General features: G+C 50.5%; 1 protein-coding gene across 2 annotated transcripts in view; it reads right to left on the bottom strand.

Moving 5' to 3' along the window:
• Nucleotides 1-6,984: 6,984 nt before the first annotated feature.
• The window catches only part of TRIM27 (tripartite motif containing 27), a 45,739-nt gene continuing 41,669 nt past the window's right edge, over nucleotides 6,985-11,054 (bottom strand). For both annotated transcript variants that reach the window (XM_080665438.1, XM_080665439.1), the window contains 2 exons: nucleotides 9,255-9,281; nucleotides 6,985-7,798 (listed from right to left, as the gene is read on the bottom strand). In XM_080665438.1, coding sequence (XP_080521564.1) covers nucleotides 7,203-7,798; nucleotides 9,255-9,281 — 623 coding nt within the window. In that variant the 3' untranslated portion in view covers nucleotides 6,985-7,202. The remainder of the gene's footprint in view (nucleotides 7,799-9,254; nucleotides 9,282-11,054) is intronic.

Below are 11,054 nucleotides of genomic sequence, written 5' to 3'. Positions count from 1 at the left end.
TTTTTAAAAAGGGTAATATGCTAATTAGACTGGGAGACCTTCCGGACATCCTTCCAGGCAAAGCCATGGTGGCAGGGCAGCGGCAGAGGCAGTTAGGGGTGATCAGGCCAGGAGGGGAGGGCAGTTGGGGGCGAGCAGGCCGGCAAGGGGGTAGTTGGGGGTGAGCAGGCCGGCAGGGCGTAGGGCAGTTGGAGGTGAGCAGGCCAGCAGGCAGAGTGGTTAGAGGCGATCAGGCAGGCAGGCAGGTGAAAGGTTAGGAGCCAGCAGTCCCGGATTGTGAGAGGGATGTCCGACTGCCGGTTTAGGCTCAATCCCTGGGATCGGGCCTAAACCGGCAGTTGGACATCCCCCGAGGGGTCCCAGATTGGATAGGGTGCAGGCCAGGCTGAGGGACACACACCCCCATGCATGAATTTCGTGCACCGGGCCACTAGTTTTTTATATACTTCTTTAGTTTTTTTTAATGTGTTGGTTGAAAAATATGAAACCTCACTACACTAAAATAAATTTTATTTTAAAAAATATTTTTTTTAATTGATTTCAGAGAGGGAGAGGGAGAGAAAGAAAAATCAATGAGAGAGAATCACTGATCGGCTGCCTCCCGCACACCACCCTACTGGAGACCGAGCCCACAACCCGGGCATGTGCCCTTGACCCACAGTCGAGCTCCTGGACCCTTCAGTCCGCAGGCCGACGCTCTATCCACTGAACCAAACTGGCTAGGGCTCTTTTCTTTTTCTATTATTCTGTGTATCACAAACCCCAAAATGGGTTTGGCATTTACATCCCATACTATTATCCAAATACATCTGTGTGTGCTCTGGGTGAGGAATCTGGGTGAGATGAGTGTACCTCAAAAGGTTACCCTCAAATGCCCTGCTTACATTTCAAACTTCAAATGCAAAATGAAGCCAACAAACCAGATCTGAGAAATTTGTAATTGAGCTAAAAATAAAAGGCTTTTCAAAGTGAGGCAACAGCATTTCTGATATAAAAAATAGCCTTCAGGAAGCACTAGTTCAGGCAGTAGCCCAGATAAGGAGACAAAGGCCATGGGTATTCGTGAGAAGGGAGGGAGAGCCATGGCATCACAGAAGGCATTGCTATTGTGCAGAAAAGCCGGCTACCTCTGTCATGTTACCCTAAACAATATTTCTAATGTTCCGTGCAGTAGTCAGACTGCTTTAAAAAAAATATTTTTATTGATTTCAGAGAGGAAGGGAGAGGACAAGAGAGAAACATCCATGATGAGAGAGAATCATGGATCGGCTGCCTCCTGCAAATCCCCTATTGGGGATGGAGCCTGCAACCCGGCACATGCCCTTGACCAGAATCGAACCTGGGATCTTTCAGTTTGAAGGCCAACACTCTATCCACTGAGCCAAACCAGCTAGGGCCAGACCACTTCTTGTTATGCTGCACACAGCTCCCTGGGACACCGGGTTGCTCTAGGACCAGTCCAAAGGGGACTTTGCTTTTTTAACATTTCAAAGGTGTGAGGCATAAGAACCACAGGTAGTTCTGGAATGAGAGCTCTGGCTCATTTTATTGTTTGTTTTTTCATTCTCCAAACAGAAAAAGGAAATGTAACTGCAGCATTACTGTCAAGTTCAAGTACAGCAGATCCTCAAGTAACATCTATATATAATCTATATATAATAAAGAGCCAGGGTCCGTAAGGACTGAAGGCTCGACCTAACACCAGAAGTCAGCACTGACGGCCGAGAGGGCTGCAGATTCGGCCCAGAGAGAGGCCTGCAGAGAGAGAGGCAGGGTCTGATCCACAGCCTCTGTGGAAGCTATTGATCAGCTGTTGCCTCTCTCTTTCTCTTCAGGCTTCACCAGCAGATAGCCTCTGTTTCTCTCCAGGCCTCAAGGGGGCTGCTAATCAGGCCCGCCTCTTTGATCAGGCCCAGAGATAGGCCCGGAGATGCTGACTGGCATAGAAACCGACCAATCAGAACCTAATCTGGGTGAAGTGCCAGGAGCCAATGGCTGCCTAGGAGGCAGAGCTTTTGACACTGACTGGCATCAAAATTGACCAATCAGAAGCTAATCTGGGTGAACTACGAAGGCAGAACCTAAGGTGGGGGCTGAGGAGGGGTTTTAAGGGCAACAGCTGTTTGGTGTAAGGTGTAAGAAAGTTCAATTTTTTAATGACTGCTTTGGCAGTACAGTGCATATGGTTGGCAATCAGTCTGGATATAGGGATTATGTTTCATCTGCCAAGAGCATCTCCTCCTGATGAAAAAGGCTCCCCCTCCCCCGCCCCTTTAAGCAATCCTATCCTATATAATCTACCTATACTAATAAAAGGGTAATATGCTAATTAGACCAGGTTGACCGGCCATCTTCTGGACATCCGACTTCCTTCCAGACAAAGCCATCTTGGTGGGGGCCGAGGCAGAGGCAGTTAGGGGCAATCAGGCTGGCAGGGGAGGGCAGTTAGGGGTAATGAGGTAGGCAGAGGCAGTTAGGGAGGATCAGGCCGGCAGGGGAGGGCAGTTAGGGGTGAGATCAGGCCAGCAGGGGAGGGCCATTGGGGGCGAGATCAGGCTGGCAGAAAAGGGCAGTTGGGGGCAATCAGGCTGGCAGGGGGAGTAGTTAGGCATCAATCAGGCCGGCAGGGGAGTGGTTAGGGGGTGATCAGACTGGCAGGCAGAAGCAGTTAGGGGCAATCAGGCAGGCAGGCAGGCAGGCGACTGGGAGCCAGCAGTCCTGGATTGTGAGAGGGATGTCCCAGATTGAAGAGGGTGTAGGCTGGGCTGAGGGACAACCCCCTGCAGTGCATGAATTTTGTGCACCGGGCCTCTAGTTTTATTATAACGTTGATGAGATGTCATGTTTCACTTAAAGTTGACCACGTTAGGACTTATTGTATTGTTTGCAGTTTGAAATTTAAGCTCCTTCATTAACATCCCAGCAAAGCCAATTCCCTTACAACAATCTACACTGGTTTGCTTGGGCCTCCTCGTTATTCCTCAGACTTCACTTGGGAAGAATGTCTGAGTTAAAGGAGGGGCAGGAGTTTAGTGATTTAAATACATAAACAAGTAAGGTTTTCTGCAGGACCAACACTGGCCTCAGCCTCAAGACAAAGGACACAGTGTAGGTCTGGGGTTTCTACTGGATCCAGGCGTCTCCAGTGCAGTTTCACTTACCTCCATCATCTTCTGTTGTTCACCTTTCATGTTATTTTTTTCTCCTCTTAATTCACTTTAACTTTTTCAGGAACATAAGCCACTCCTATGCTCAGGAGCCAAGTTCAGCTAGGGGCACCCAACACTGGTTAATTGTATATCTGAGTCAAAGAATCACCATCTTTCTTTTTGGAAGAGCAGCCCACCCCATCCCCCACTGCACACCAAGGACCTTGTGAGCTGTGTCCTTTGCTGGGATCTGCACTCTGGCTGGGATGGGTACCTGCAGGCAGTAGAAGTGGCTCATTTACCACCGGGCAGCTATTTGCTCTAAGTGTTAGGCAGCACCACGTGCATGCTGTGTTCTCATTGCAATCCTCAAGATGGAGGGCAGGGCTGGCTTTCACTCTCTGACCCTGCTCCTGGGCCTGGGGGGTGGCGGGGGAGGGAGCCTTTCTTGGCCGCTAGGCCAGTGTTAGAAAACACAAGAGCAGCTGAAGAGGCAGAGGGAAGAGGGTATAGGGGGAATAAATGGTGATGGGAAAAATAAAATAAAATGAAGGGAAAAAAGAAAAAATAGGAGGTTTCGAAGCCCTAATGTGTAATTAACCTGAAGAAAGAACCAGAGAGGAGCCAAAAAAAAAAAAAAAAAAAAGAAAAGAAAAAAATGCTACTGCCTTAAGGAGGCCAAATCCCAATTCAATGAATTCTGCAGGTGAGTACACTTTATAATCATTTACATGTTCATTTAGATTCATCCCAAATGGCAGAGTTTTAGAATATTAAAAATTTAAATACTTATGAACCCATCACAAGAACCGGAGGATAACTGTGGGAGCCTGACCAGACTACGCCGATGTGCCTTGAACATGTGCACAGGCGATGACACAGCAGTTTGACTGCGTGCACTGCGCAGGCGTGCCTTCCTATAACCCAGGTTCTGCGTCACTGTTTGGCAAGAAGCCCCTGTTGTCCGAGTTAGCATAAAATGTGTTGCTGAGCAGCGGGGGGTGGCTGCTTTGTGGGGCTATTTTGACGAACTGCTTTGTCTGGCGGCTCCTGTTTGCTACCGTGGTGTCAGCAAGGACTGCTTTGTGGGGCTGCTGTCCGCAATGGCTACTTGGTCTGCAGTGAAGTCTCTCCTCTATGCCGGGGCTACTCGTCTTCACCCACTGCCCGGCGTCCACAGGGGTCCAGTCCCTCGCAGGGGAACTGAGGCCCAACACCAACACACAATAACCTATGCCCCCTCCCCTTCCTTCCACACACCTCACTGGCAACCACAATCCTTTTGTCCATATTATAAAAGGGTATCTTAAGGTATATACACTTCAGACATTTTTCACTGTCTTCTTAGTACAAATCATGTGTAATACATCCCCATCCTCGTGGAAAGCATTGTTAAACAGCAGCTGCTGCTGCAGGTGCTGCTCCTGAGCGTGGGGCCGAGGTGCTCGCTCCGTCACGCCCAGGATCAGGAGTCCATTCCAGGGGCAAGTTTTCTTGGACTGCTACAAGCAAGGTGCCCTGCGGCCAGGGACTGCAGTTCCGATTGGCACTCTCCACCCAGTGTTCCAGCTGCAGGTCCCTGAGTCAAGGACAGTTACTGTTAAAAACCCTCGTCTCTCCTTCCCATGCAGAAAAGCATTACATACACATACATACATATACATACACACACACACATATACATATGGTGGGGCAAGATATGTGACCAATGTGTTCCAGTGCAAGGTGCATCCTGGCTCTGCTGCTTCCTTATGTATCTTGCATAAGTCCCTTTCCTTCTCTATACCTGTTTCCTCATCTGTAAAATAGTAATAATACCCACTTTGTAGGGTTGTTATGGACATTAAATAAGTATTATGCATAAAGCACTTCATACTGTGTACATACATATACACACATACATACATACATGAAAGGCATGTATGTAATATATTTATGATATCACATATGTATTTACTAGAGGCCTGGTGCACGAATTCATGCACGGGTGGGGTCCCTCAGGGTGGCCTGCGGAGATTGGGCCCCAGCTCACACCCCCAGCCTCGCCTGGCACCCTGCCTTGGCCTGGCTCTGCCCCCTCACCTGCTCCACCATCCTGCCAGCAGGGTGATTGGTCGTGGGGAGGGGGGCCTCCATGCCCAGCTCCCTTGCCCTTGCTGCTGCCACTGGGTGATCAGGCCCCACTCACACTCGCCTTGGCCTGGCATCGCCCACTCACCTGGTCCACCATCCCCACCACGGTCCCACTCTCATCGGGGCCCATCAGGGCCAGCATGCCTCCACTGCTGCCTGCTGCCAGCCTGGTAGTCCACTGGTAGTCCGCACACGTCATAGCGAGGGGTCGAATCTCCCGGCTCATGACTGCCCGAGGGGACAATTTGCATATCAGACTTTTATTATATAGGATATTATGTAGAGCATTCCGCAAAGCTCACCTGGCCTCGTGGAAGCCCCTCTCTATTGTGCCTGATTATATTATTTCCCTTAAAATCTGGCAGATGAATGAATGAGGACATCACCAACTCATGGTCTCCAGACAGGGAGCCCCATGCCTGGCACAGGACTCCGTGTGACCACAGGAACTTGTCTCATGAGGCCACATCCAAAGGCAAAAAGATCCAACCCCCCAGGCTGGAGACCTCTCAGCCCGGCCCTCTCTGCCCAACAGCCTGCGTGGTGCTCTAGGTTGGAAATCAAGCTCCGGACGCTGGGATGCATGCCAAGCGTGGCTGCATGACCCAGAGAAGACACGTTTGTGGTGAAGTGACAGGCAGCCTGATACAGAGCGCAGGCACGTGAGGAAGGAGTGGCGCTGCTCCAGCAAATCGAGTTGCGTGGGCAGAGCATCGGCCCTCGGATGCAGGGTCACGGGTTCCATTCTGGTCAGGGGCAGGCACCTCAGCTGAGGTTAGAGCTCTGGCTGGAGGAGGCAACCAATCAATGTATCCCTCTCACGTTGATTTTCTCTGTCTCTGTCTCCCTCCCACTCTCTAAAAATCAATGAGAAACTATCCTCGGGTGGGGGCTAACAACAACATAGTAGCGTGGCACTGAGGAAGGATTTTTTCACGCAGTTGGAAAATATTGGCCAGAACTATTAACTATTCCCCTCCCCCAATATCTGTGAGCACAGTCTCACCAAGACCTGGAAAACAATGCAAACAGCACCCCTACTCACTTTATTTCAGAAGGAGCAGCATGTGCTTCAAGTACAAGTGAGAGCCACCGTGGGGCCTGTTTAGTGTAATAACCTTAGCTCTCTGACCCCTGTGCCTTCTGATGCAATGGCCATGTGTATCCCATCAGAATTGCCTTGTCCTGGCCGGTTTGACTCTGGATAGAGTGTCGGCCTGCAGACTGAAGAGTCCCGTGTTTGATTCCTGGGAGGGTGGGAGCAATGGGTGGTGTTGAGCAGAAAACTACGCTCAGTGAAGGGCATCCAGCACCAGGACACACTTCTTAGAATGATGCGGGCAGGCACAGCCCTCAGAAAGGACAGCAGCAAAGAGCACTGAGGGACATGACCTCGAAACAGGTGGGGCTGTTCCCACATTACTGTAAACTATCTCATCAGGACACATGCAGCCTGTTTAACGAGTTAATGAAAGTATGGCAGAGTGGGCGCCAGGGAGAGGAGCCTTTGCCAAAAGGAAACTGGAACAAAGGGACCACACAGACAGGCCTGCTGGTTCCCCATGAGGCTCTGCGAGGAGGTCCCGCGCCGAAATGACAGCAACCCCAAAGCCATCGAGTGGGACTGGACAAAAGGCTGCCCCTATTGCTTAGCCCCGCCAGCAACGGCAACACACAAAACCGAACAGTGTGACACACTAGAGGCAGACAGCTGGCTTTTATTTCTGAACAATCTTGATGCTTCTCATTGCATCTCATACTGCTCATGGGAAGGGAGAACATGGACCTCCTGTTGCCCACTGCCGGGCTGAGCAGGGGTGAGGAGTCCGCTGGGAGCGAAGGACAGGAAGCAGCAAGGCAACGAGATCCCTTATGGCTGGGGAGGGGCATGGCCAACAGCCCTCTGGCCTGCGCCCTTCCTCATGGGGAGGCCTCCATGGAATGCCCATGACTCCCGACGTGGCCCGAGAACCCATGGATCCCACTCCGGGGGCAGATGATCAGAGGAGCTGCGCTCTTGCCTCCGGAGTAACTCAGACTAAAGTAGGGCCGGACAGGCCCGCAGAAAGCAGCGTGAGAGAAAGTGAAGGTGTGACACCTCTCCGTCACGTTGTAGAAGGAGACCTCACCAGCGTCGTAGTCCAAGAAAACCCCCACCCGCTGGAGAGGGGTCCGCAGGGGAAGGGCAGTCATCGGGGAGGTGAGCGCCCAGTACTCCTTCCCATACCACAAGGACACTGCCCAGAATCCATTCTGGGGGGCAGAGGTCACCCCGCCTTTCCTGCACACTGAGTCCTCACAGACACCGATGGTCCATTTGGCCTTATCTCCCACCTCCACCTCCCAGTAATGCCTCCCCGCCACGAAGCACGGAGAGCCCAGGACGCAGGGACACAGGCTGAAGCGCTCGGGGTTGTCGGGCAGGTCCTGCTGGAGGCAGCTGGGCCGCACCTGCCGCAGGTTGTCCGAGAGGACCAGGCTGGGGTAGGCGGTGTCCGGGTCCAGAGTCACGTCCACTGCAGAGACAGCGGGAAGGGCAGTCAGCGGAGGGCCAGGAGGCTCCCTCCAGATGAGCACCCGCCTTCCCTCCCACCTGCCCGACAGAGGAAGAGCGCCCACTACAGGCTGCGCTCGTGCATGGTGAAATACATCTTGAATTTTTAACATTCAAAAAAATTGTTTGAATTAGCTGGTTACCTTTGTGAGCTAGAAAATACTGAAAATATTGAAATTTTTACCTCTACTCCCTTTCTTTTATATCTTAAGCCACAATGTCCATTATTCACGGAATTCCCACGTACACTCGGTCTTAGAACTGTGGAAGGACTGGGAACCTGTAACCATTTGCCCATCTTTCAATCATGGCCTCCGTCCCATGGGATCTTTACTTAGCACAGCCGGCCCTATTCCTCTCCGCCTCGTGTCCGATACACCACCCCCTCTTCCCCCGTTGTTTCTAGCCAGCCGAGCCGCTCTCAACTCCCCGCTTCCCCATGAAGGCTGCCTCGACCATCCCGCACGCTGGGGCGGGTGCGACACCGTGGCACCGTGCGTCGCGGGACGGCCCTGTTCCACAAGCGCTGTGCAGCTTCTCTCACTGGCTGGCCTTCACGTCTTGTTCAGAAGACTCCGAAAGCCCATCCTTCCAAACCACAGCACAGGCGGGCGCCACGGAGCCCACGGGTTCGTGGCAGGGACTTGGCAGAGGTGGCCACGACTCCAGATGGTCAGCTCTTGGCGCGACCACCGGTCCACAGCCACTTCTTTCTGTGCCTGAACATACCCCATCCCGCCAGCCACACTCAACTGGCCACTCAACCGAGGCCAGGACAGCGCCGCGCTCCTGTCCTCTCCAGCTAGCAGAGCGGGCGCACAGGCATGCAATGAGCAGCCGAGAGAGCTACTCATGGACCCGGGCGCTGGCGCACGGCAGTGACACGGGCCTGTTCACGTGGAGTCCTCTCCCCACATAGAGGCTCCCCCGCAACAGCCAGGCCTGCGACCGTGGAAGGCACGGGGCAGACCCGGTGCCTCTGTCCGACACAGATCCACTCAGTCCCCGGGACATGAGGTGACGGTGCGGCCCAGAGATGGGGTGACTCGGTCTCTAAGCTCCCCAGCACTCTGAGAGTTTGACTCAAATCACTCTTTTAGGAAGGATGGTTGCTTTTTACAAACGGCAAGTGCCTGCGGCCCTCTTTTGTGGGGAATGGCAGTTTCGCTCTATGACCCTTCACAGCACCTGAGCCTGACTTCCTCCATCCCAAAGGCCCGTTGCTTCAGCTGAGTCACTGCAGGAGGCAAAAGCATTGCAAACACACAGACACAAGCCATGATTTTTCAAAGGGTTGTTGTTGATCATTTTTACACATGTAACCTCAAGGAACCCAAATTAGGCAATTTCTAAAATTCAATCATGGTCCCCTTCCTAAGAGTTCATACTCCGCCCCTCATGTTTCTTCCATCACCTACCTGAGTATAATTGAGCCTCTCTTAATTCTGAAAAAACAAGAGAAAAGAAGTTATGGGAGTCATAGGAGTATTTCCAGGAAACACCCACACTGACGGGACTTTGGTTAGAGCTGCGGAAAGCAGCGTTTCCCCAAGAAACGCTGTTGTCGGTCATGCACTGATTTTTCCATACATGATTCTGCCATCCAGCGTTCAGGGGAGAGGGACCGGATGCCCACGTGCCAGGCAATGGTAGCCTACTGGGTCAAACCGAGCCACGATCCAATCATAGATCCCACCACAGCGTGCAGCTTGGCTTGCAAGGGGGTACAGCGGAGCCCACAGCATACACACTGGGGCTTCCCGGAGCCACAGCTATTCTAGGGGCTGGTGGCCTGAGACACCTAGGACCACACTGGGACAAATGAGACCATTCACTTAAAAGGCACTTCAGCCCAACCAGCATGGCTCAGAGGTTGAGCATCGACCTATGAACCAGGAGGTCATGGTTCAATTCCCGGTCAGGGCACATGCCCAGGTTTCAGGCTTGATTCCCAGTGTAGGGTGTGCAGGAGGCAGCTGATCAATGACTCTCTCTTCGTTGATGTTTCTGTCTCTCCCCCTCTCTCTGAAGTCAAAAAAATATATCTAAAAAAAGAAAATAAAGGCACTTTAGAGTTGACAAAGTGTTTACACAGTTATGTGCACACGAAGCTTTTCAAGTGGCAAGAGAAGTAAATGAAAGCCAGAGAGGAAGGTCATGTCTGAACTGATGGCTCTGGTGGTGTCCACTGCGTTAAGTGAAATTCCTCTCCATTTGTTTTGCTTTGAACATGTAACTTTCCCCCAAATCTCTGTTGGCAGATACCAAGAGTATGTATCTGAAAAGATACAATGCAAATGAATAGTCAACATACATAACAGGAAATTATTAGAGATTATGGGGGATTGTAATTTGCAATAAATAAAAAGTTTACCTGTATATAAGGATTTCAGATTTCACCAGATTGCCTAGGAATTCTGCCATTTAATATAGGGTGTCCCCAAAATATATATACACACTTTGAATAATTATCAAGGCAGTGTTTATTAAAATACAGTTCATTTTCAAAATTGAACTATCAGCTATTAAAGTGTATATACATTTTTTGGGGGACACCCTGTATATATAGCCAGCTCCTGAATGTGAGGAAAAATTTTATACTTGAAAGTTTTCCTTGAATATCTAGAACACTTTATTTTATCTAATAAACATAAATATAGGGTTTATTATGCGTCAGGCTTCATTCTAAAGGCTTTACAAATGGCGATCTAATCTTTACAACCTTGTGAGGCAAGAACTATTGTTTTCCTTACAGATGAGGAGATTACAAATACACCATGATTTACCGCGCTTTGCAGATATTGTGGCTTCTCTACGAACTGAAGGTAAGACCCTCCACCAGCAAAAGGATTACGACTGCCTGAGGGCTCAGATGATGGTATTTTTAAAAATACATATATATTTTTATTGATTTCATAGAGGAAGGGAGAGGGAGATAGAAACATCAAAGATGAGAGAGAATCACTGATCAGCTGCCTCCTGCACGCCCCCTATTGGGGGTTGAGCCCCAACCTGGGCATATACCCTGACCGAGATTTGAACTGTGACTCCCTGGTTCATAGGTCGATGCTCAACCACTGATCCACACCAGCTGGATGATGGTGAGCATTTTTTAACAATAAAGTATTTTTAAATTAAGTAAGGTATATGAACTGGCTTTTTTGGTTTTGCTTTGTTTTTTAGACATAATGCAATTATACACTTCATAGACAGTATCA

This window comes from Plecotus auritus (assembly GCF_963455305.1).
Source record: "Plecotus auritus genome assembly, chromosome: 4".
Classification (NCBI taxonomy): domain Eukaryota; kingdom Metazoa; phylum Chordata; class Mammalia; order Chiroptera; family Vespertilionidae; genus Plecotus; species Plecotus auritus.
The sequence above is the reverse complement of the archived record's forward strand: the minus strand, read 5'-3'. Positions and strand labels throughout refer to the sequence as shown.